The sequence below is a fragment of the Aphis gossypii genome, chromosome 2 (genome assembly GCF_020184175.1).
Source record: "Aphis gossypii isolate Hap1 chromosome 2, ASM2018417v2, whole genome shotgun sequence".
NCBI lineage: Eukaryota > Metazoa > Arthropoda > Insecta > Hemiptera > Aphididae > Aphis > Aphis gossypii.
Window position 1 is genome coordinate 70,581,899 of NC_065531.1, and position 27,677 is coordinate 70,609,575.

The 27,677-nt window shown below is 29.2% G+C and overlaps 1 protein-coding gene, 2 long non-coding RNA genes and 1 other non-coding gene across 5 annotated transcripts in view; 2 read left to right on the forward strand and 2 right to left on the reverse strand.

The window, feature by feature from the left end:
* The window catches only part of LOC114123324 (peroxidasin), a 28,033-nt gene extending 17,581 nt beyond the window's left edge, over positions 1 to 10,452 (forward strand). The window contains exons 2-24 of the mRNA XM_027986257.2: positions 2,052 to 2,123; positions 2,200 to 2,271; positions 2,350 to 2,493; positions 2,584 to 2,655; positions 2,775 to 2,950; positions 3,064 to 3,181; positions 3,299 to 3,471; positions 3,599 to 3,747; positions 4,268 to 4,388; positions 5,031 to 5,192; positions 5,293 to 5,563; positions 6,170 to 6,291; positions 6,942 to 7,211; positions 7,300 to 7,533; positions 7,618 to 7,806; positions 7,914 to 8,122; positions 8,198 to 8,398; positions 8,481 to 8,816; positions 8,894 to 9,239; positions 9,301 to 9,418; positions 9,490 to 9,701; positions 9,776 to 10,041; positions 10,185 to 10,452. Of these exons, the coding sequence (XP_027842058.2) occupies positions 2,052 to 2,123; positions 2,200 to 2,271; positions 2,350 to 2,493; positions 2,584 to 2,655; positions 2,775 to 2,950; positions 3,064 to 3,181; positions 3,299 to 3,471; positions 3,599 to 3,747; positions 4,268 to 4,388; positions 5,031 to 5,192; positions 5,293 to 5,563; positions 6,170 to 6,291; positions 6,942 to 7,211; positions 7,300 to 7,533; positions 7,618 to 7,806; positions 7,914 to 8,122; positions 8,198 to 8,398; positions 8,481 to 8,816; positions 8,894 to 9,239; positions 9,301 to 9,418; positions 9,490 to 9,701; positions 9,776 to 10,041; positions 10,185 to 10,217 (4,066 nt within the window). The 3' untranslated portion in view covers positions 10,218 to 10,452. The remainder of the gene's footprint in view (positions 1 to 2,051; positions 2,124 to 2,199; positions 2,272 to 2,349; positions 2,494 to 2,583; positions 2,656 to 2,774; positions 2,951 to 3,063; positions 3,182 to 3,298; positions 3,472 to 3,598; positions 3,748 to 4,267; positions 4,389 to 5,030; positions 5,193 to 5,292; positions 5,564 to 6,169; positions 6,292 to 6,941; positions 7,212 to 7,299; positions 7,534 to 7,617; positions 7,807 to 7,913; positions 8,123 to 8,197; positions 8,399 to 8,480; positions 8,817 to 8,893; positions 9,240 to 9,300; positions 9,419 to 9,489; positions 9,702 to 9,775; positions 10,042 to 10,184) is intronic.
* On the reverse strand, positions 738 to 12,582 carry LOC126549734 (uncharacterized). Its single transcript, XR_007603848.1, has 5 exons — positions 12,365 to 12,582; positions 3,568 to 3,820; positions 1,309 to 1,684; positions 880 to 1,041; positions 738 to 811 (listed from the first exon to the last, which is right to left on the reverse strand). It is a non-coding gene; the product is annotated as an uncharacterized LOC126549734 (long non-coding RNA).
* Positions 12,583 to 13,459: 877 nt separating this feature from the next.
* On the forward strand, positions 13,460 to 21,086 carry LOC126550084 (uncharacterized). 2 transcript variants are annotated; one of them, XR_007604096.1, is made up of 3 exons: positions 13,460 to 13,813; positions 20,722 to 20,827; positions 20,924 to 21,086. It is a non-coding gene; the product is annotated as an uncharacterized LOC126550084 (long non-coding RNA). The 2 variants fall into 2 exon arrangements; XR_007604095.1 differs by lacking the exon at positions 13,460 to 13,813 and adding an exon at positions 14,737 to 14,951 and having other exon boundaries at positions 20,700 to 20,827.
* LOC114123342 (U4 spliceosomal RNA) lies at positions 21,072 to 21,211 on the reverse strand. Its single transcript, XR_003592341.2, has one exon. It is a non-coding gene; the product is annotated as a U4 spliceosomal RNA (small nuclear RNA).
* Positions 21,212 to 27,677: the final 6,466 nt, after the last annotated feature.

Below are 27,677 nucleotides of genomic sequence, written 5' to 3' on the forward strand. Positions count from 1 at the left end.
TTTTTTTTATAACTAATAAATTTATTCAAATGTTGATTTCTGGAATTTTTAATTATACTTCACTAGACATATTTTCAAATTTTTGAAATTTTTTGTACTGCTTAAGGAATTTTCGTTGTCATGGTTTAAATTTCTGTTTTTAAAATGAGAATTCCCTTTTTTACTGACTGCAAATTATTTAGTGGGTAATCTTTTGAAAAAATATAAGTTTGCATTTCCACACAGGAAATTTGTACATTCCTCATTGAGCATAAATATCTAGTACCTATACCAAACCTCAAGAATTTAAAAATATGGTCTTTAAGATTTTTAATAATCGCAGTATTGAAGAAAAAATATATAGGGCGAGTATAATGTACTTGGTGAATCACTTCGTATATTATCATAGCTGGCGGCGGTCCAACGGCTGCGGCGGTCTACCGTGAGCTACTGGTCCGTTGCTCTTCCGTCAAAAAGATTCAAATCAAACAATTAAAGATAAACGAATATCATTATACAAGCACACGATATACGATACAAGTTTCGTCATACATAATATATACCTACATAATATGTCCGCCGACGTTTATTATGACTATCGGCGGCCTGACGTCGTCAAACTCGACGAATCGGGTGTAAGTTTATTACATATTATTATACTCTGACAACCACGTGTATGCCACATGTGTGTGTTTCGCTCATCATCGGGATACGCCGGAGAAACACAATGGACTGCGGTAAGAACGAGATCCATATACATGTGTACCTCCGACTTAATCGATTTTCTCCTCTCGCCGCGTTCAGTTTCGTAGTTTTGTTTCAGTCCATAGAACTATAATATAATAATAAAATACTATACATTACTATATAATTTTTTTCTCAATTGCAGCACATTCGTACCACATCAACTGTAAATTTAACACACGCAATATCGTGTTTTTTACAACTGTAAAATAATGAATTGAATTTGATCAATATTTGTATTCAATTAGGTATTATACCTGTCAAAGAGCGGATAGATCAAATTTAATAAACCATCAAATTGACGACAATTATGCTTACCTATAATAAACATTATATTTTAATTATTTATATTATGCTTAAATAAGGGTTCAATTTGAATGATTTGTTTTCTAAATAAATCATTTTTATGTAAAACATTTATTTAAAAATAAATTATTTCAAATTGCCAATTATTCAAAATGTTGAAATTTAAGTGCATAAAGCACTATTAATTAATACTTGCTCATTAAAGCATGTAATATTTTGTTTTATTATTTTACTCTATTTATAACTAATATCTTTAAGAAGTTAGGTACTAGATCTTACTGAGAAAACTCATATGGAAGTCAAAGGTAGTCTACAATTTACAATTTAATGAGAACTTTGAATAAGTATCTTGAAATTGTTTAAAATACCTAAAAATAATATTTAGAAAGTATAAAAATATAATTGACATTATTTAATAACATTTTTATATTAAAACATATATATGTATGAACACATACCTATTTATTAAATTATTATAACTGCAGCTTACATCCGTTAAGTCGAATTTACTTTTTGGTGTTAATAACTTCTTGGGTCTGCATTGACGTGTTATTTAGACAATCACTGTTTTTGGTCAAAATTAGACGTGTTCTGTATAATATTATATTTCAGTATCGATAATATAAAACTGTTCTCACGTTGTTAAGTCAGTGGCCTGCATAACGTTAATTATCATTTGACAAAATTAATTTGTGGTTATGGCGTCACATACACTGTACATATTGTGTATAACCTTTGAAATCTCAAAATTAACAACATATACGTATAGTTTGAAAACAATTATTTTTATAATAACTACAGTCATAATATAATCATGTGTTGGGTTCGATATTAATAAAAATCATTATACTGGTATTACATATTACACGATTTATAGTCGATCTTTGTATACATGTGAGTACGTGACAAATTGTAAAACAAGTAAAATAATTTACATAACAGGAGTGCTAATAATAGGTACCTATTATATATTAAATCTTAAATTTTGTTTAATAATAGTTAAATTAATGTATGTCTTCTAGGGACCTGAGATTTAGTAGAATAAAGGATATCGAACCGAAAACATTAGCTCATCTGACAGAGTTGGACACTTTGTGAGTAATTTTATTATATATACATTAAAGTCATAATTAAAAATTAAATATAATCAAAAGTTAAACATATTTTCAGACTGTTGAACAACAATAATATAAATGATCTGAAAAATGGCGCATTTGCAAATCTTTCGAAGCTTCGATTATTGTAAGAATATAAATTAACAAATATTGTTAATATATGATGTGTGCACCATTGTTTTATAATAAATTATTTATTTATTAGATATTTGTATAAAAACAAAATTGAAAACATCGAGTCTAGGGTTTTTAATAACTTAACAAATTTAGAACAGTTATACTTGCATTTCAACAAAATTCATAAGCTCAATGTGGAAATGTTTCAGGGACTTACAAAACTGGAAAGACTGTAAGTAACATTAAGTACATTTTTATTGTGGTCGTACATATATTATGTATGTAGCCTAGTAAAATAATGCAATTTTATATTTTTAAATAGATTTTTACACAACAACAGGATAAGAAAGATTCCACCGGGTACATTCGATTCGTTAACATCATTGGCTCGTTTGTAAGTTGGCTGTGTACAACATAAATAATAACAATAACTGACAATTGTTATTATTCATTTTTATACTTTCATTGTTTTAACTATGTGTCTAAACGAAACAATAATGGTTTTTATTATAGACGGCTTGACAGCAACCTGTTGACGTGTGATTGCGATATTTTGTGGCTGGTAAACGTGCTGAAGAAAAGTTACAACTCGGGAGAAGAATCCGGTCAGTTCGCTGCTACGTGTCAGTTTCCTATCGAAATGAGTGGAAAATCGTTGATGAATATGACCGAAAATGATTTTCATTGCAGTGAGTAATCGGTTAATTAAAACTATAAGTTTTGTATAATGTAATATACGTTTTAATCTACTTATATAACCTAAAATATCGATGTATTTATATTGTACGTTTTGGAATTTAAGACGAGTTGCGGTTTAAAGAAGAACCCAATGACGTGACTGTGTCATTCGGAGGTTCGGCGTTTTTCACGTGCAAAGTGGAAGGCAGCCAGAACGTGAAAACGATTTGGACTCGCGATAAGTAAGACTTAAACGAGACTAAGTATTGAAATCAAAAACATATTATACAATACAATGCGATATTATTTTATTTAATGTTCCTATATATTATATTGTATATTATGTTGGACGTGAACAGTAACGAGATTGATATGAGCGATTCGAGGTATTCGATGACCAACGACGGGCTTATGATCAAATCCGCATCGTTAAAAGACGTTGGTACATACGAATGCATGGTGAAAAAAGAAAACGTCGAGTTGAAGTCACGACCAGCCAAAATAATATTAGAATCCAATGCGCCAGCTGGCTGTAAGTGCTTTTTTCCGTAATGGATTATTATTGTTTGACTGTTGTCTGGAATGAATTGTTATAATACGTATATATAATGTGATGAATTTGACGTACCTATGTGTTTTGTGTATTATTGTACATACAGCGCCTCCGGAAATAATCGTAGAACCGGGCCACACGACGGTGTCGGTAGACGATCAGTTGCGACTCGCGTGTGAAGCCATTGGAGTTCCTGAACCATCAGTAACGTGGGCCAAAGACGACATCAATCTAGAATTTGACCAAAGAGTCCGGGTACGATTTTTCATACACACTTTGATCGTTCGGTAACCCGGTGACAAATTGTTTTGCATACAATCGCATACTGCTGTTAAAAAAATATTTACTTTTTTTCTAAAATGTCTATAGACAGTTATTAAAAATTAATACAAGATTTCTTATAAATTGTTTTTATATAACGATTTAAAAATATCGAAATTACATAGGTACAATCTTTATTATACCTGAGCGTTTGAAACTATGAAATTAAAATGTTGTCGATTTTTTTCAAATTAGTTATATTATTAACAATTCACAAACATACATAATGATGTATCATCGAATTTAAATTTAAAATATCCATTACAGTGACTTATTGAATGACGAAGAATAGTCAAATATAGGTACCCCTTTTTTATGATATACTCGTATTATCACGAGTTGACTTTTTTCGTTTATTTTTCTTTATAATACTTAGTACATTTTCAAAATGTATTTAAAACTTAGTGCTATTGATTAAAATGTTAATCCATATTACATCTATTACTAACTGTAGGTACTACAAAACAATACATTGATTATATCGAAAGTGGAAAGAACGGACGTCGGTCATTATAAATGCATTGCGTCCAATTATCTGGGGAGAGTATCTTCCGAAGCGATGGTTAACGTAAACGGTAATATCCTGTATAATATACTCGTATCTATTTTATAATATGAGTTTTAAAATTCGTATGATTTTTAATTTGGCTGTCTCTTAGTTATTATGGAATGTATCAAAATATTTTTAGAAGTTCAGTTCTATTTATAAAATATAATAATTTTTTTGTTTTGAAATATAAGTTCAATAATTTGTAAATAAATACATAGATTATACAGAAACCTATTTAATGTGTATTAATAATATTACAATAATAATAATAATAATAATAATTTTTTATTATATTATCCAAATAATCTGATATTATTTAATTATATATTTGGTATGTTGTAGATTTGCCTTCTACTTAATATCTTAATTTGTATGTTGTTATTATACAATATACACTTCTCCTAACTCTGTGACCTCTTTTTTATAAATAATTTTTGCCAAAATATTTTTTTATAATTATATGCAACAGTGTTTTTTTTATATTCTGAACGAAGTGATGAATGTATTTTAATTTAAAGTTTTTAGTATTATTATAAGATTATTACAGTTGAAAATAACATTTTGGTAAATTGCAATAATGTAGACAAATAGAAGACAGACTAAAAAAAAATTGAAAATTTACTAAAATGGCCTTAACAATTTTTTTTCCTATATTTGTCGCACTCAGCTCCGCCAGTCATTGTTAGCGCTTCTCGTGATATAACTGTGAAGACTGGTGCTACTGTTGAACTCCAATGTCTGGTCGAGGGCTATCCGAAACCTGTTGTAACCTGGTTCAAAGACGGCCGTTCGGCCACGCCGGGTCCGAGGACATCGTTCCATAACGAAAGTATTTATTATAATATATCTTTATTTTCTTTTTAAAATATATAACCTAAGACTAATATTATATTGTTATTGATTCCTATCCACGTTTTCTAATGTTTTAGGAACGACATTGCGTATTGAACACGTGAAAGACGGCGACAAGGGTATGTTTACGTGTTTGGCTCAAAATTTGGTCGGGTCGGCCGAGAGCAACATCGAAATAAAGGTCAGAGGATACGGTCCCAGACGTCCAAAGCTTTTGATAAAGCCGTTCGATATGGAAGCCCCACAAAGAACGAGCATCGAAGTGCCTTGTAAAGCTGATGGAGATCCCACGCCAAATATTACTTGGACAAAAGATGGTGTTGATCTCGTTCAAGATCAAAACCATAAGTTAGTGAAAGTTATAAATAAATTATTTTATTTTATAATAGATGTCCAATAATTTCGTAAAACAGCAAAAGTATGTTTATAGTAAAAATAGATAATATTTTAAAATAAATAAAAATATTAATTGCGTATTATGTAGTAAAATTCATACTAAAAATATAATATACGTATAAAAATTTTAAGTTACCACAAATTATGTTTTTGAATTACAACAAAATAATTAAAACCGTTTAAATGAAAAATTTCGTTATTCGTTTTTGAGTTGTATTAAAAAAAAAAACAAAATCGGTTTTGTTCATTTTTCCAGATTATAAAATTTAGTTCTAAGTATTTTTTACTTTTGACCTTCCAAAGTAACATTAAATCTAATTTTTTACTAGAAATTTACTTCTACTTTTTATAATGGAATTATGGAAGCATTTTTAGAGCCCCCAAAAATGTTTACAGAGATAAAAAAAAAAAAAAAAAAAAAATATTATTGTAGAATTACTACATTCATTGTTTCACTTAGAATCTAAAAAACCAAGAAAAAGCATGCAAATGAGTTAGATTTTTATTAAATTAATAGTGAGTAAATTTAATTATAATAATTAATTGAACGGATTATAGAATCAACAGCATTGGGAGTTTACGCTTGTTCAACATATCTTTCGCTAATTCTGGTGTGTACGAGTGCACAGCCAAGAATATACACGGACAAGAGTCAGCTAGAGGCACAGTTGCGGTTCTAGGTAATTACTTATTATGCATCGCAAATTTTTGTTACTACACTGCTATATATTTATATAGGTATTTAATAATTTCAATACACTAAATTAATAGTATTTATCAGAGACAGTGATCGCTGATGATTTTAAAGTATAATACAATTAAGTAGATACTTAACTTGTAACACATTTATTCATTTATATATAAAAAAAATCAAAAATGTATTATACTGTTTCGATACCGAATACACTTCCGGATGAACATTTAGAACAATGTTTTCAATTACTGTCAAACAATTACTATTTTACATATCATGTAAATTTATTTAAAATTATACAGATATTATTATTTATTACCAAATACCGACCTTTTTTATATAAGTAATAATAAATTTTATTGTCTAAACAATTTTAACAAATGTAGTATTAATATTAATCATATACTAATTACACTGACTAAAAAGTTGATATCCGAAGGAAAAGGATTAACGTATTATCTTATCTTACTAGACTTTTATCAAAAAGGATGTGGTCATTCATGTTGTATAATAACAACTTTAAATTTACAATTATTTAATAAGTTAATACATTATATACTTGTAATAATTTTTACTATACCTATAATTATTAATTGTGGTTTTTGTCAAAATAATAGTAATTCGATTTCCATACAGGCGATGTATTGGAACAATCTCCCGGCGACCGTTTTGTTAATTTGGCATTCCACGAAGCCAGTTTGGAAGTCGATAGAGCGGTAAACGCTACGATTAATTCTTTGTTCGGCTCCGATGACAAAATCATGAACCCGGAAAAGTTGATGAGAATGTCTAGATTTCCAGACGTGGTTGCCAGAGATGTGGCCAAATCGGCAGATATTTTCGAAAGGACTTTAGCAAACGTCCGAAAACACGTACAAGCCGGACTCAAGGTTAATTTGACAGAAAGTAATAATTATCGATTAATTATTTTTCATATAAATGTTTATATACGGAATTGAAAATAAAATAAATATAATTTATTTCTGTTCTTTAGATTTTTCTTATAGAGACTTATTGTCAGTGGAACAGTTGGACTTGATTGCTAATCTATCCGGATGTCTGAAATACCAAACGAAGCCCAACTGTAGCGACATGTGTTTCCACACCAAATATCGGACTATAGACGGCACTTGTAATAATTTACAAAATCCGTTATGGGGATCGTCGCATACGCAATTTAGGCGAATTTTGAAGCCAATATACGAAAATGGATTCAACACGCCGATAGGTGAAACCTATAATATAAAACAATAATGAAAACGCATGAAAAATACTTGTTTCAGTTAAATAACCAATGTTGTATGTTTTATAGGCTGGACTAAAGGTATGAAGTATTACGGCTTCGAAAAGCCCGGTGCCAGACTTGTGTCGACGTCTATTATTCGCACGAACGAAATCACTTCTGACGAAGAAATCACACACATGGTAATGCAATGGGGTCAATTTTTGGACCACGACTTGGATCATGCTATACCGTCGACCACCAAAGAGAGTTGGGAAGGTTTGTAAAAATTAGTAATAAACATAGAAGTTTTCAACTGCAGTAATCTGTTGGCTGTTACTGATAAATTAATGCCATACCCATAAGTGTCTATTTTATATTTTTAGGTTTGGACTGTAAGAAAACATGTGCTTATTCTTTTCCATGTTTTCCGATGGATGTACCACCAAACGATGACCGTATCAAAAATCGGAGATGTATGGATTTCATTCGAAGCAGTTCCATATGTGGCACCGATACGACATCCGTGTTCTTTGATAAGTTACAGCCTAGAGAACAAATCAACCAATTGACGGCCTTTATCGATGGTTCACAAGTATGGTTGCAAAGAATAGTATTAACAGATACAATATAACATGCTCTTTAACTATATTCCGAATGTGTTTTAAAGATCTATGGATTTACAAACGATCGTTCGTTTATACTACGAGAAGTTCAAACTGGTTTTGGTCTGATGCGAGGAGGCATATCTTCAAATTTCGGTAAAGAAATGTTACCAATAGCCGGAGCCGATGAAGTGGACTGTCGAAGAGACTTAACAGAGAGCGATACGGGATGTTATTTGGCTGGTGATATTCGAGCAAATGAACAGGTAATATCATTTGACTAGGATTTAGAAAAAGACATTAAGAATTATCAAACGTCACCAAAAAACAAATAAATTAATATTTTAGGTGGGTTTATTGGCCATGCATACGATTTGGATCAGAGAACACAATCGTATTGCCAGAGAATTACGCACAATAAATCCGCATTGGGAAGGAGATGTCTTGTTCCACGAAGCACGGAAAATCGTTGGTGCGGAATTGCAACATATAACCTTTAAGCACTGGTTGCCCTATGTACTCGGACCTAAGGGAATGGATATGTTAGGCCAATATCAAGGATACGACCCAACCTTAAATCCATCTATATCCAATGTGTTTGCCACAGCTGCCCTTAGATTTGGTCATTCCATAATTAATCCGGTTTTGACCCGACTCGACGATAACTTCACTACTATTCCTCAGGTAATGATACTTAATTTTGTAGAATTTGTTCAATAGCATTGAAATGAAACTTTGAAAAAATCAATTATCGTATACAGGGAGACTTATCCCTAGGGAAAGCGTTTTTCACACCATGGCGTTTGTCCGACGAAGGTGGCACAGATCCGTTAATGCGCGGATTTTTCGCTGTACCCGCTAAAAGAAAAATGCCTAAACAGAACCTGAATGATCAATTAACCGATCATTTGTTCACATCAGCTCACGCTGTATCATTAGATTTAGCGGCGATGAACATACAACGTAGCAGAGACCATGGCATTCCTGGTTATACCGAATGGAGAACAGTGTGTAACATGTCAAAAGCTGAAAGTTTCGATGATCTCAAAAACGAAATCAGTGATGATGAAGTAAGAAATAAGCTCAAGGAACTGTATGGCCACCCTGGTAAGCTACATTTGACTTTTACTTTCGAATGCCATTATACCTGTTCTTTTCTTTCTATCAGGTAATATCGATGTTTGGGTCGGCGGAATTCTCGAAGACCAAGTAGCCGGGGGTAAAGTTGGTCCGCTGTTTCAATGTTTATTGATAGAACAGTTTAAAAACTTAAGAAACGGTGACAGGTGAGCTAGTTTGATAAAATTGTTTGCGTGTATACATTTCTTGACATTTTTTTTTTTTTTTTTTATTGTAGATTTTGGTACGAAAACCCTTCAACTTTCAGTCCAGCAAAACTCACACAAATCAAACAAGCGTCACTAGCTAGAGTTCTCTGTGATAATGGGGACAATATCACTCTAATGTCTAGAGATGTATTCAAATTACCAGAATTGCAATCACCCAAGTTATTACCATGTAAATCGATTCCAAGTATTGACCTAAGACTTTGGTTTGAATGCAATGGAGGTATATACATAAGATAATATTATACTAATATTACATGCCTTGCAATAGTTTTTATAAAAACATATTTTTTTTAGATTGTCCAGGAGAAAATGCATCTAAAGAAATGGAAGAACTGAGGTCTAAAGATGCATTGGCTAAAGTAATGAACGTGACTGAGGGAAAATTAGAAGGTCTGAGGTCAGTAGTTGATGGCCTTAAATTGGACATCAAAAGATTAAGACGTGAAATCAGACATTTGACAAAAGCAAGTAACAGGGGTTGTTATGATGATACAGTTAAAAGGAGGCGCAGAGAAGGACGAACTTGGGTTTCTAAAAAATGCACTAAATGTGAATGTCGAGTAAGATATCATAATAATAATTATATTTTTTAAAACGTTTTACTACAGCTTAAATGTTAATACGTCTTTACTTATTTGAATTTCGCTAGAATATTGTTGCCTAAGAACAAAACTTATGTGAAAATGAATAATTTTTTTTTCAGAATTCTCAAATATTGTGTAAAAGTTTGTGTTGAAAGTTTGAAACGAATATTTAAAGATACTATAAAAAGACCAGTTTTTGTTTATAGTTAAGTCAAATCCAACAACTGAATACACTATGTGTGATACCAGGTTTCATAGACCAAATTAATTTTATATTTTTATGTATAATATCTAGTTAAGTAATATTGTAAAATATTTTTGATTTTTTTGTTACTTAAAAAAAAAATATTTTCAATTATAAAAAAATAAATATTGATTAAATTTCTATGCATTATGCTTTTTTTTTAATACGATTTTAAAACGAGAAATTAAAATGTATCTACATATTAATAACTAAAATAGAAAATACATACATTATATAATAACTACCTAATTTGATGTTTTAATTTCTATTTAAGTATTTTATACTTTAAATCCTTATACTCTTCTATTGGGAATAATAGAAATCAATTGTTTAGTATATTTATATATACATTGAAAAAATTATTATGTATTATGTGAAAAATTACCCAAATCTATTATAATTGTATAGGTATGTGAAAATAATTATAATATGCCCTTGTTGAAATAATTAACAAATAATATTGTGGTAGACAATGTAGCCCCTATATAATATTTACTAACCACAATGTGTATAATTTTATTTAATACCAATTCAATATTCAATAATAAACTTATTCATTAAAACATTTTCTATAGGTACCTATACTATAATGGCATAGATAGATATTTTCACCGTGGGTAAAGGAGGACTTACAAAATAATTTATAATAAATGTATTAGTTACATTTAACTGTTTAAGTAATATATGAACTTGGTGCTTTAATAAACATGCATTTATATCTTAAAATTTACCATGTATGCAAAAATAGTTAAATATATTTTATTTCTAATTAATAAACCAAAGCATTTAGAAATTAATTTTTACAAAAAAAAAAAAAAAACATTTACCTAGTCTAGAATATTATACTATTTATATTGTGATAATCTTATTTATTATTTTTTAGTTTAATTTAAGTTAATGTATTTAGTTGATCATTAGATAAATTATCGAGTATTTTTTAATCATTTTAGGTAATCAATATTTTTCCTAATTTCTAAAAAATGTATAATAAAAATTATGTGATTTGTGAAAAATGCATTTTTAAAATATAAAATGAGCTACATATACAAAATAAAAAATTTCCCTTAAATTTATTTCAATATGTAATTTGTTTTTAAATATTTATCTATACAATATAGATTTGTAGTACTTTTAAGTAAATTGTATCTCATTAGCAGCTCATATAGTGAGTATTCCATCTTATACTCTTATAATTTATACTTTAATTAAGTTGTTTATAAATGGAACAAATTTCTTTATTGATTAACTATGTTTTGAATGATTATTGAAAAATATACAAACTCCTTTAAGTCCCAAACTTTGCATATTAAAACTATATAAGTTAGATACCTACTTAAAATATGATTTTATTAATTTGTTATTATAAACTGATAAGAATAATGAAATGAGAGATTAAAAATCTTATTATTTAATAAACATTGAAAAACAATAACAAGAATCACTGGTTATTAGTTTTATTTGATTTGGTTATTTAACTTTAAAACAGAATTATTAAGTTATTGGTAGAAATGATGAAAAAATAATTGTAAGAACAAAATTAAAATCATAAAAGGAAACTTTAAAAATATAATGATGCTCTCTAAGAATCTGCTTCTAGTTGGTTTATAAGTAACAATAATAAGAATTATAAAAGTAAATAATAATAATTTTGTATTTTTGGTACCTATAATATAATAATATATTTGTCATCTGCTTACTTTCATTTTTCGTTATGGAACTTTAAGTGTTGGTTGAGTAATAGTCGCAAAAAATATAAATCATTTTATACTTAAAACAATTTGAAAAATGAAAATATTTAAATTAAAAGATAAAGGATTAGAAAATTAATATTTGATTTTGAATACACATACTTTATGAAAGTAGGTAGGTATTTAAAATACTTTGTTTATGTACCAAGTATTGTTTTTAAAAGTACCTAGGTACTAAAAATAGGTTTGTACCAACCAATTTGTGTACTTAAAAATTGTTTGAATACTTTTACTCAAGTGTTTTACAAAACTGGTATAAGTAATAAGTAAAAAGATTATTCTTGTGATATTACTAATAGGTACTTACAATTATCTCTTCCATTGGATAGGTACGTCGATTTTTTTAGCTGCTTCTGTTAAACTAAAATAGTCATCACTATCTGATTGTAAATTGAATTGTCTCTTAAAATAATGATGGTTATTGTGGTTACAAAAAAAAAAAAACATCCTTATTGCCATTCGCAATTGGTCATGGCGGAAATTCATGACAATTGGTTTATGGTTATGACAACATTCTCTTCGGTTCGCGTTAAAAATCAAAATATTCAGTAAATACATTTTTAAAATTATAATACGGACAGCGGCATCTAGCGACGAATGTGAGAAGCGATGACGTTGTTTTTCGTTTGCATGCACATCGGAAAGTTTAAAAACGACGGCGGTAGAGTGCGCTGCCATTATCGTCTGAAACTCCGGATACGACCGCGACCGAATTTCAGTATTTGACAAAGCGTGAATTTTCCACTGTCAACAAAAATGTTACCAACTTACTTATTTTTATTATTAATTAATTAAACCAAAACAATTGCTTCTGATATTCTTGTATGAGGTTCTACCTCCCCTCCTTCGCTTAAAATCTGTTTTCAGAGTAGTCAAAGTTGATCAGTAAGATTTAATGCAGAATTCGTTTAAGGGGGGGGGGTAGGGTTACCATTTATTAATTTATAAAAAAGGTTTTTAATGTAATATTCCATAAAATAAATTATTATACTTGTTTTACTTAATCCCCCCCCGATTTATTCGATAATTATTCACCGCGAACTTTTAAATTTGTAGATCGATTATAAACTATTTGTTTTTAAATAATAATAATTCATCTATACCTGTACTCGAATTACTAACTGTCAACGAATCGTAATTCAATACTACTAGCTAGTAAGCTGACGTATAGACTTTATAGGCGTATAGTGATTATTATCTATAAAACGTTTATTTATCTATATTATATTTTTCATTTTTGCATTATTACTGAAAAAAATTAACTACACACAAGGCACAACCATAGAAAAATGATCGGATCATTGTTTTCTAAAACTGAGATAACTTATTCCTCCAAGAAAAAATAACCTAGATCATTTTCTTCCATTATCGAAATAAGAAATGTTTACCGTCTTAATTATATTTTGGGGTTTTATCGATTTCACTTGAAATTCGTCTATATTGATTTCGCCGACTGTATATTAACACAAAGCCATTTATAAAAGACTAAGTATTTTACAGTAGGTATACGATCATTTATTATAAAGTTTATAATTTGTATATAATATTAATTGATTTTTCCGATCACTAATAATGACTTCAAAATGAATTTTTACACAGTATAATTCAAGAGTCAAGACAGGCGCACAGGACTACAATTGTCACTAAATGTCGATTATTTGGATACATTGGATACTGCAGAAAATATTGAACAACATATTTTACTTTTATTTTTAATAATATCAATGTACTTACAAGTATGAAGTGATAAAATTAGGTAAGTCCTTTTTCAATACAACTTTAATAGATTATAATGATTATATTGATTAAGATTTAAGATATATGAAAACCGACGCGATAATAGCTATATTTATCATACCTATAATCATAGGCGTAAATTAGGGAGGTGGTGAGAGGGAGTAACTGCCCCCCCTCAAAAAATTTAACAGTGCAAGAATGTTGAGTTATCAAGACCTATTAATTATAATATTTGTACCTACGCGTACGTTTAAATATTAAATATGAAATGAATTTGAATTTAAAAATAGGTACAGACGGTATAGTGGTAAAATATTAATTTGTTTTCAACAAATTTGAACTGTATTTAAATTCAAATCAAAAAATGTTACTATACAATCAATCAATTTTTAAACCTTTTTCAATTATCCCATTTCACCAAATTACGTCGTTTAAAATATGATATATTTAGTATAGTTTTGTACACACTTCCTATAATTAATTATTTAGACATCGCGTTTAATCGTTTAGTAATAGCTTTTATTTCATCGTTTTTCTTTTCTCGTACGTAAAATAATATGTATAGATAGTAGAAGCTTTCGGTGGAATATTACTGCGCTGTACGTATAGGAAAGCTCCTTACAATTTGTCCAACATATATATATATATATATATGTGTCGTGTGTCGTGTGTCGTGTGTGTGTGTGTGTGTGTGTGTGTGTGTGTGTGTGTGTGTGTGTGTGTGTGTGTGTGTGTGTGTGTTGTGTGTGTGTGTGTGTGTGGTGTGTGTGTGTTCTGAACTCGACCAGACCTTTACCGAAAACAGTTGAACGTATTTTTTGGAATACGTCCAACTTCGCACGTTCCGCCCACTATGCAGCTATTTCTGAGCTACCTACTACGTGTACCTACTGTATATACATGTGGTATAATTTATATACATATGTATGTGTTCACAGAACGCGTACGACCGGATGTAATCTTATTTCCGCGTTCTACATATACACGCGCCCTGTACGCCAGAAGTGAAAACGGTCGGCGTGCGGCGGTATAAGTCGCGTGTACTTGGGCATAGAGCCGTACGCCGGTCGCCAAAAACTTGTCTGTATTGAGTTACCTCATCCCTTGCGCCGGACACGCGAGCCAATTTGGGTCCACTGGACGAGTACATAATAATAGTAAGTGAAGTTTGCAAGTGTATCTAAGAGAGTCAAAGAGATGTGCGTGTGCGTACGTATACATGTAGGTATGTTGTTGGAACACGGCCGAAAGAGTAGATTTGCAAAAAAAAAAAAAAAAATAATCGAGTACAAATAAGAAAAACGTTTCTAAAAGCGTTGGCTTACCGTTGCCAATAATTGTGGAGATATAAGTATCGGACGAATTACGTGCGGTGTGAGTGTGTTTAAGTCTGCCTGCCAAACGCAATTTTTTTTTAGATTATACAAAAAAATGTGAAAAAAAATAGTATCTTTCGTGTTGAATCATACATTTATACGTACTACGTGCAGATAATCCGTTTGATATTTGATATATTATTATATACTAGTACAATGAAATCTCTGAATATCGGACGCTGTGCAGTGTCACTGAAATTTAGTTCCCTATTTAGAGGTTTCCTCGATGAAAAGCGGTAAAGATTTTCTGGTTTTCGAAAAAACCACAGTTTTTAGTGCAGAATGTAGGTAATGAGATACCTGTCTTTATATACACGGTTACAGGTCACCATGTTTTCCAGTTTTCCTGTGTTGGAATTATGGAAAACATAGCAACTAAAATTCTACGTTGTACCGTAATACTAATAATATTATAATTGTGTCACAATATTATTTTACACCTTCACGGCGAACATTTCCGAGTTCAATATTAAAATACATTAATATACTTTAAAACTATTGAACTCTAAAAAAATCATATTCAATAACCAATTCACAGAATCATTAATTAAAAAATATTTTATTATGTATTTTATTTAGTTTTATGCAGCTATAACCTAAATATATATATTTTTTTTTAATAGTCATGTGATTTCACAGAATCGTATGCATCTTTTTAATATTTCCTTGTAATACTTATAAGTTTATTATAAGTTTCTCAAAGTAATAATAACATTAAATTAAAATTATTATAAAATATTTATAAATTTTTAACTAACCATTATGGCGTTATCGATAATAATATTTTAGACTTTTTTTTTATAAAGACTCGATATTTATAAACAACAGTATACTAAGGTCTAATTTATATACCTTTGCTAATATTATCATACTAATGAAATTGAAATTACTCGTTACTCGTCAGTCGTCATAATAGCTGACATTTATTATTATATTTATTAGATAATATAATATCTCATTTTAACGTGATAATACATATCGAACAGTTTTATACTTGTATCTGACAGATAACTATAAAAACTCGTATTCAAACTGTAAAAATAAATTTTAAATTCATTGAAAACTTACACTTAAAAAATGGTTGTTGATAGTTAATATGATAATGTACAATAAATGATTCTGTCAAACTTATAATTATTTATCAATAATCATATAAAAAAAAAAACCAATATTTTAATTATAATTTATTATTTTTTTTTAATGTAATAATTCCAAATTTTATTTTCGTATCTCACTGTAATTGCTATATTTATCATTTATTTTATAATGTTTACTTATAGGGATACACATTTTTGATTTATACTAATGGCATGCCACTTATTTGTTATATTTAATAATATTTAAGATAATTTAATAGCGCAATACATCAATATTCGTCAATTAAATAACTTCATAATAAACATTCTAAAATATTCAGTTTTTCATTTTTTGACCAGCCAGAGAGTAATACAATTATGAAAATTGTTGTGTTGGTATATATAAAATTATTTTCTTGATACAAATTGCTTATTTTGTGAGTTTATTTTGTATTTTTTTTTATTTCAAATGAATTACTAAAGTAGGCAATACGAAAATATATATACCTACCTATACATATTACGTAAATATAATTTACTACCTACATTAGAATATTTGTTATCTTGATAATATTATAATAATAATGCAAATTTATTTGTAAGTGTTTTTTAATTTTAAATGTAACATTATTTTAAACTAAGTCCATTCGTAATAAGAACATGGCAGTTAATTCATTATTCTATTCTGTGGTTAAATGTATAAAAAGAATAAACGAAAACAAACTTTAATGAAATTGTATTAACATATTTATTTCACATTCCTATACTTATCACGACATGTTCAATTTGAGGAATGGGATTCGACCGTTATGAAGTTGCATTTATTAATATCACATGGCTCCCTAATTCTATTTTGTAAATAAAAATGTTTGTTCTTACATCCTTCTGTTGTTAAACTAATCATGTTTCTGTAGCATCAATGTTTTCAATTTCCCATATGAATCATCACAGTTTAATTTGTATAGACTGATTCATATTTTATAAAATGTGCTACTTTCTGCATTTACCTTATATCATGACAAAAACAATACAACCCCGCAGAACTAACTGATTAAATTAAAACCTTCATTTTAATTATTACATTAGTAACCACTAAACTATAGGATAATTTGATGTTGAATGGTATATGATTAAACTTTATTATCTAGTGTTATTGTTTATAGTTAATATGATGATGCATATGAATGATTTTGTTAGAACTTTTAATTACAGCCTACAAGTATTAATCAATTATAATAATAAAAAAAAAACTATCCGAGTGTGCTTCTTCAATATTTTTCGGTACATTTGGTAATAAAGATTGATGGGCTGTATAAGTATTTTTCTGAAATTTAATTTACCTACAGTATATCTAAGTTTGAATTTACAAAATTACAACCATCTGTTGATATGGAAATTTGAGTAAATTGATAATTTTGATTATTGATATACTCGTATTGGTATTCGTGGTTTTAATGAAATTAAAATTAGTAATTACGGATTCTAGTCGGAATAATGTTCTATTTTAGATGCTCTCGACTTGCATTCTAAGTATAATAGTATCTTTTTTCACTGCTTGATAAAATGTAATTAAATTCTAACAAAACATAATTACTCTTTTTCGTTGAAGCAAAACGCATTTTTTGTTATAATTGAGATAGAGTAAAGACTAAATTAAAGTGATTAAACTCAGAAGGTAGCAAAAGAATAGTTATTAAAATTAAATTACGAATTTATAATTTTTTAATCGAAAGATATTTTTCTTTTTAAACATTCCGAAGATTGTAAGCGATGCGACCAGGTCTCTAAATATACCTAAAATGTATTTGTGTGTATCCATACATTATATTATGTATGTTATATATAGGTACCTATTATATTTAGGTAATCAGTCACATAAGATATAAATTATTTTTATAAAGAGTTGTGTAGTGTATGGAGATAAATTATAGAACTTTGTATAAGAGACAACTCTGTGAATTTATTCTTCGTAAAAAAATATCTTATGGATAAGGTGACTAGGATATTTTATATATACGATGTACGTATAACATTTAATATTTATAAAATCTGCGTCGGTTCAAAAAGCGTTTGTTGCACTTTTTGAACATTTTAACATTTTGAAGTGACTTTTTAAAACTTTCTACCCTCGTCTTCATTAATTTTTTATTAAAACGTTAAAGATTTTAAAAAATATAATTATATTGACTTGATTATTCATGTCTGTTTCTAAAAGTTTTAACTAAAATGTTCTAACCGCGTATCATATTTGAATCACTACTCCAACAGCGAGACCAACTGACTGACCCATTAAACATTTACAGTAATATTCCATTATAAGCAGTCATATTTTTATATACATGTTATACTTTCAGTTATACGAAAAGGTTCGTAACCTGAAGGGTATGAATCATGTACAGAAAATTACTGGCAAGAATGTGGAAATATTATATTTATTATCATTTATGTATGATTTTCATCTCCTGTACTATACATCCAATATCTGTCAGTTTAAACTAATAAGTTAAATGCGCGATTCAATTAGGTAATATGAACTACGTGTTATAGACTATAGTTGAATACAAAATACTACATTTTTCTTAATTTAAAAACTTTAAATGAATAAAATGGTAATAATAAAATAATAATATAATAAAAATTATTATAATAATGTGTATTAGTACCTATACATGGATCGTAGTTCGTTGTATACAAACTAGAAGTTTTTTTACGTCAGTTGTATATGGTAAGAAGAGTGAGGTCATATGTATGAAAATAAAATCGCTATAAATAGTAGTTTTAAATTTTTGTAATTGATTAATTTGTTCGATACTTCTTTAAAATTCAAATTAAACCATTTCCTACTTCTAACTCCCATTAATTGTATAAATCACATTTGTTTCGTCTTGACACAAGAATATATCGAGAAAATCGTAAAAATTATAATTTTATATTACACTTGAATGTAATGAATATTGTAATTATTTTTCATCAAGCTTAAATACTAAGTTTCTAAAAAATAATTAGTAAAACATAATTTATTCGTATCGAAAAGTGTTGTGTTTTTATTATTATTTATCATTATTATTTCCGTGCAAGATTCCTGAATTACTGGGGTTTTTGTTTGAATTCGACAATGGATGAGATGCATTTATATCATAACTTAAAACTATAGCACGTAAATTTTACTTGGGACTTTTTTACTTTCGAATAATGAGATTGAACGAAAACATTAAATACAAACGTAAAATATCAACGAATCTGTAATTATTGTAATACCAATACCTATAGGTATACGGGGATCAAAATAATATTTTGTATAAATAATATATAATTTCTTATAAAAAAAAAAAAAAATGAAAAATTATAAAAAATATTTCACCTAAAGTTCACGATTAACGATTTGCATTTTTCAAAAAGTTGGCTATAAAGAATTGCTGGTTTTTTACAACTATGATAATGATAATAATACTTTAATGTTATTCTTATTAACCTCGATGACAATAATAATTAATGTAAATCTGCAACAACTTTATACAGAGTAGAAATACACCACTCATTCTTGGAGGTACCTAACTTGGTGTTTATATTTTATTTATTATAAAAATAAGTACTTAATATTTATGGATTTAAAATATTATTATAATAATGATATGAAATAGTATTATGATTAACGATACCTAATAATAATAGTAATAATACTTATCAATAATCATTAATCAAGGCGTAAATGTCATTTCGAGAAAAATAAATATGATGAATCTAAATATATAGTTTTCATTTTTTTCTAACATTTCATTTTGCCTCCAAATGTTTATTTTCCGTATTATTTTTGTTAGGTTGAGCAGCCGGTCGAGGAAAACATTTTATGGCAGAATGATAACTAATTATTTAATTAATAGTTATTGAGTTATTAGGATCTTAGATAATAATTTTGTTATAATCGTATAAAAATAATTTTTTTTCATTAATTAGATACCTATTACTTAATTATTAATTTTTTTTTGTGGTATTGTCATATTGTTGCTTTTTAATATTTCAATATTTAGTATATAATATAAATATAACACTATTGTAGTTAAAGTAATTTCGTTAGAAAATAAAACAACTTTTAAATACTAAAAGACAAAATAGCGCTAGAATATATTAGATAAAAAAAAAAATCTAAATTATTGTATTGCCATTTGCCACTCTAATAGTCGACAGTCGTATACAGATATAATATTATTATATAACTATTGATTATTGAAGTTAAATTGTGTTGCCATTGACCCTTTACATCTACATTATATATTACGGTATTAACTATTGTTTTGTTTATTTAAATTTAACTTAAATGATTAATAATACATTTTAGAAAATAAATTCTTGATATTGGAATAAAAAACAATAATTTATAAAATTTAAAAATAATAACTGAAATAGTGTGTACTGTGTATTGTTGACTGATTGTATCGAATAAAATCATTTTCAGATAAACTCTGTTGTCCGTTTAGATTAAATGCCCGGCGGTCACCATCAAACACTTCAAAAATACGTCTATTAGATTCTGATATTAGATATTGTAGAGCAGGCCGACTTTCATGGATTTTTGATCGACCTGTGAGTTTTTTTTTGATTATGTTACGATTTACCAAAAATAAAAAAAGAATAATAAAATAATATCGTTAATGACAAAAGTATGAATTAATATTATAGGTTCGCATAACAGCCGCGTAATCGGTTCGTCAGCTGCCCAGAGTCCATTACTCCACGTTACGTGCAGCTAACCGTTATTCGTTAATTGCTACAAGAATGGCAATTAGAAAATAGGTAAGTACGATAAAAAAGATTTCCGGTGATATGAGCCCGTTAGGGCCGCTAAAAATTGCCTGAGCGGACAGTGTTTCATGTCCACCCGGCGGGGTATTGGTTAAAGTTTTCAACTAGCAATGATCGCACCTCGGATGGACCTCATTGGTTACGATATCGCCACTGCGCAAAGCTGACGATTTTCGGTGTCCGACACCCTTATATGCAGTTCCTAGGCCGTGGCCGACGTGCAGTTTTCCGTTTGGCGGTGTCCACGGTGACCGAGTGGTCCGGTGGCTGGTGGTCGTCCGGATAATCGTCGGCATTGTCTCTGACCTCTGGACGACCGCGTTTCGACGGGACGGCCGGCACGAGCTGGACGCCGACGTCCGTTCACCGGTTCGCCGAACGTCGGTGGACGGACCGGAAGACAGTCGTTCGTTCGGCGCGCTCTATCGGCCGGAAACCGTACTGTCGCGGTGAGCGTATCCGGCAAGATATTATTATTTTCGCGGAGACGGCCGGCCGAGCGGTGACAAGCGCGGCACACTACCCGTCCTCCAGATGGAGCCGCTAACGAGTTGTTCGAAAACGAATTTCTGATGAGTATCTAGGTATAATAATAATTATTATTTTTATTATCACGGAATAGAATTTGATAATTGAATATTGAATATATAATAATATATTCCATTATTTTTAGACTTTAGCCACCTACTCGCCCGTGTATTATATTATTATAATTTAAATCGAAGAACAAACAGTCGTTATATTTAAACATATTAATATTAACAATTATTCCATAATATAGTTATCATATTTTGTTTTTTTTTTTTTTGGAAATCTTACGAACAATGGCAGTTAGTGTACGACGTTAATTCATTTATTTAGTTATATATTATTTATATTTATCTTTTTCATGAAAATTGGACGCTTACATGTATTTATTAATTATTCATCTATAGATGATAACAGATAGGTACAGATTAATAAGATTTTATGTTGATATGTTCAATGTTTTATGCGTGTCTGCATGGATTTCATTATTATTACTCGAACGGTTACAATTTAAAAATTACTCGATTTAAGACTAGGTATTTGAAGCGCAATCAATTCAATCGAAAATTAAATTGTTCTACTTTGTACTGAATGGTGAATTCAAAATACTCATTGTGCTCAATTACGTCGTAGATCATAATAATAATAACATATACGATTTATTCACGACATTTTACTGTGTAGGTGTAAATTGAGTTGGAAATACATTAACCATGGAAATCTTTTAAAATATATATGTACCTAGTTAAATAGTTTATTTAACCACATTTTATGGGTGTGAATCTATTTTGTGTATTTTTATTTTAAGAATTTCATAGGTAGATGTTTTATTTTATATTAGATACACATTTATACGAACACTTTTTTGGTCACATTTTCTTTGTTTTGCTTTAATCTATTCGTATAATTTATACAAAAAGATACGACTCCTGCTAGTTTCCGTGGTATTTCGAGTATTTTAAAATTACGAATTTCCCAAAGCTTTATTGTAAACAAGCAATAAAAAGAAAGAAAAAAATAAACCACTAAAAACGCCGAAAATGTCAAACTACAATTTACAACTTGTGTAATACTGAAATGTTCGAGGTATTTGTTTATTTTCCATTTTGTGTTTAGACAATCGGAATTCGGATCGAGTAGTTTTATTAAATGCGCAACTCTGAATTCAGAGATACGTTTTAAAATACAGAAACATTCTTTAATGGCTTAATTTTTTGGGGTCCATACGCGTTTGACTACGATTCACGACGTAGTGTCGTTAAAAATATTTAATAATTCAATAGTAATTAGAATAGGTATTATTTTTATTATAATATGATGATAATTTGAATATCGGCATTTATGTACGCGTTCGTAGCACAACAACATTAACTGCAATCGACCAGGTCAGTTGATATAAAGTTATACCTAATATTCTAACATAGGTACCTATACATATTACGTAATAATAAATTATTATTTCAGTTCATAGTTTATTTTGTCTACAAATAACACTTTATATACCCCGTTTAAGGTGTTTTTCTGTATATAATAATATGTAATCCACTGTTTCCGAAATGTGTGTCTTACAAAAAGGGAGAAAATATAATAAAAATTGTGCGCGCTCAGATATTATAATTTATAGCGAGTTGACTTGCCGAAAATGTGCGAAAAATCACACGAGATAAGCTGCGAACACGAATGCACGATAATAATATAATGTTGCTATTATAACTCTGTAATAATAGTTTAATAATAATAATGTTAAACGGTTATATAATATAATATGTAATATAAATAACGGCGATAATAGTAATAATAATAGATTTCGTTCGTCGGTCTGTCGCCATCGTTCCTATAGCTGATACGTTTGTCGAAAAACAACTGAACCGAACGCGCGAACGTCGTCTTATCTTCATCACGCTGGCCGTAAGAAGACGGTCTTTTAATAAATCGTTTATGGCGCACAACGACCGCGGTTCGTATTATATTATACTGTTGTGGTGTAACATGTTATAGACAGTTATATACTGTTATTGTATGTGGGTGTATGTGTTTCTATGAGGGGTTTTTTTTTTTTTGTTTAAAAAACTCAAATTTGACAAATCCGTATTTTTGAAAACGATTTGCTAATCAATATTAATATATTATTATGAATTAACATTTTGAAAATATAACGTCATAGTGTTTTTTAATTAAAAAAAAAAAAGAGAGTTTTCATTATATATAACAAGAGATTTGGAACGTTCAATGATTATTCGTACAGTGTTTTATATTTTTATAAAAAAAAAAAATGATAATTTTCGAAGAAATTCATGTATTAATTTAATATTGCTTGCATAAAATTAAGAATATAATACACTTGTCTAATATAGTAATTATAAAATGAATCATAATGATAAATTAATTAAATGTTTATTATTGTTTTTAAAAATCACAATGAATTAGATAATAATGGTGTCATTATCGAACTTCACTTATGGAAATTAAAACTTACTCGTCTGTGTTTCAACTAGAATACAATTTTATGTAATATTTGAAACTTTTTGAGTACCTTTTTTTTTTTGTATAAGTGTATAACTGATAACCTTATTAAAATAATTTTATGACTGAATTACTGTAAAACCAGGAGCTTGCTTTAATTCATAGCGTGTACACTATACACGCTTTGCTAATAATGTCTTATACATTTTTAATTTTTATGTATATATCTATTATGTTTAAAGGAGCGTAGGTACCTACCTACTGGAGAAAAAAATAAAAATATTGCTGCACGTTGATGATGATGTATAATAAAGAAGAAACATATTTCAGAAAATAATTATTTTTACCAACAATATTTTAGCCATTAGCAAGTATATCTGAGGTTTATTTTTTAATTTAATATAATATTATATAAGTACGTATTATATACATGCTCATAAAAACATCTAATTAATGTGAAAGAATTTCAAAAATGTTCATGTGAAAATATCGAGTATTATAATATAGCTACTGTTAGTAGAATTTTCTTAGCTTCAACTTATAATTATTTAATGATTACATATAATATGCTGTTTATTCGTGTACTCTGTACACTATAATAAAATCAATTCACAAACTAATTTCCACGAAAACCTTAAAAAAATAAATAAATTTTCACATTTAATTCATTATTTGTATTGATTGTTATTATCTCTGATTTATTTAATATACCTAGGTACTATTATTATTTCGTTAACAAACATTAATTATTTATAACTTTTTAATGAGATATACGGTAAATCACCAAAACCCCTATCTCTCCTCCGATTTTTCTTTTTATAATAAATTTATTTAAAATTATGTTATTTATTAAATCTGGTATTTATTACTTTTATAGTCTTAGATAATTTTTAAAAATTATGAATGTCGATGAACTAATATTTATCCTTAGAATTTACGTAGGTATCACATATCTTTCAAATATCTCATTACACTAGAATGACTGTCCTTATTATACACAAATTTAAATATCATCAAAAACTACTTGTTTGAATTTTGATTCTAATACTAGTAATACTACTGTATAACAATCGATATTATAGGTACAGTATGTCTGTATCGCACTGGAAAGACGCCCGCGTAGAAGACGACTACGAACGGTAATAATTGAAGCCAGAAAACCGTCAATCTGCGGAAATAGGTACCTAATTACATTTTTAAACTTTTTTTTTTGCGACCTTTCAATCGTGTTTTATAAGATACGACTATACATGCCTTAGTATTACTTATATGTACGTATATTTAATATTATGATAATTCTACATCGCCAGCGTATTATAGTCGCACGCGCGTGCGAGAGCGTGAAGACGGCGTAATACGCGTCTACATCGCAATAACAACAATACAATTATTATTATTATTACTATTATATGAAGACCACATATATCCACCTACACATAATGTTATTATTGTTATTGTACACGACTGAAGTGTGTGTGTGGTGTGTGTGTGTGAGACTTGTAAGAGAGAACACTGTATAATATTCGCAATTGTGCATTTCACGTGACCCGTGTCGTGACGTCGACGGTGGCGGGTTTTGAGGAATCGGAGACACTTTTACACCTATAACACAACAACGTGCGGCTGCGGTGTGCGCACGCTAGTGTGTGTCACAATAATACCCTAAAGGCGGGGGCGGCGCATTATTTATTCAAAAGGCACGTGCGATACGCGTATATATAAGTGCATATTATACTTGTATAGACGTAAACCGTATATATATATATATATATTGTGCGTGTAATTCGCACAATGTATACACGGCCGAATTTTAAACACTGCGCGTGATAAATAATGCATGCGCGCCGAAGTTATCAATTTTATTCGCCTCCGTCGCCCAAATTATTCGTCAAACTTTTGATAAGCTTATTTAATACAATAAATCCTGTTGGCATATTATTGTGTATATAATATTATAATATCGTCGTCGTCGCGTCGCGTCTATAGGTAGTTAGGTAAGTAGGTACTTTTGCTATACCTATACGTACATTGTCGACAGCACGGCCTCTCGCGCGCAGTTTTTTTTTTATTTTCATAAAAGCTGCACACGTCGAGAACACACAAACGTTCTCCTTCTCTTTTCCTAGTCACACTGCAGACGTTTTCCGACGTTAATTTAATCACCAAGTCAAATAGACACACGGCGAAAGCGGGGGTCGTATATTTGCACACCACCACCACCGCCTAGTTGCTTAGGTGTGAAGTTGGAATAACTGCACGTACGTATGTCTTAATCCCAATTATTATTATTATTATTATTATACCCGTCGGCCGAAATGGTAGATGTGTATATGGTTATACATATAGGCCAGACGGCGGACTAACGGGTAGAGAATTATTATTTTAGTCCGCTCGCCACTCCTTCGCCTGCAAACACTGTAGGTATAACACGCGTGAAAAATGAGTTCCACCAAAACGTGCGAAACGTCGACGAATTTTCGTTAAATTGAAATTAATACATTTATATACCTACATATTATATATATATATAATCGCGGTACGACTTAAGTCCGCCGTTTTCCTACAGCGGTGACCGCTCGCGTGGTGGTCCGACGGCCGATAAATCTCAACCGTGTTAAATCCCGAGCCCTCCCGCGGCCACCGCCACCGTCGCAGGTCCTACCGCGATGCGTACACGCTCCATATAATATACGCGAGTGTATATTATATATTTATTTCCGCGTTTCAGCCCGATGTCTGTTGTCGCCCTGATGCGATCCGTAAATTTTTTTTTCTTAAACATTTCGTGTGCACGTACAAATTTTCGTCCATAGAAAAGGAAAAACGGATTATTCAAGACAATAATACATTAAAATAAAAAAATAGTTAATACATAATTATGTATTAATTATTTATGGTTAAATAAAAGTGGTTAATATCATTTAATAAAGTTTAAAACCCTTCCATTATATTATATAATAAATGTTATAATAATAGAATCATATTTTATCTATTTAGTATAATAGAGCCCATACCTATTTGGAGTCGCATGAAATTGAATTGAAAATAATATGTAAAACAAAAATTCACTACAGAAGAGCGTGTTAAATATAATGGAATAAGTAACGTTGAGAAAAAACTCAAAACCTCAAAACAATATTTACTATGTAGTAAGTAACAGCAGTTCATAAATTTATAGACATCTGCAGGTGTGTTAAATATTGAGTTTAATTCAAACAAAGAAATAATGTTAACTAAGTATATCGAATAATTGAATTGTTATGAATAATAATAAATTATTAACAATGGTACATTAAAATAAAAATTTTAATTTAATTTATAAAATGTACATGTAAATAAGGAATCCTTTATTGTGCAAAAATCAAATTGTATCCAAAATATGTGTAATATATATAATAACTAATAAATTATATGAATTTATTGGAAAATCATAGTATTAGAATTCACTATCAAGAGAACATTTTTTGTCATTATTTATTCTTAGGGTGTTTCAATAAGCACGAATCAAACGATTGTTTAATAATTTGTTGTTTATTATATCGTTGTGACTTCGGTAAAAAACGAGAATTTCTGCAATAGATATAATCATACAAAATATGTTATAGGAATAATACCAGAGGAGAATTTTTTTAAAAAATGT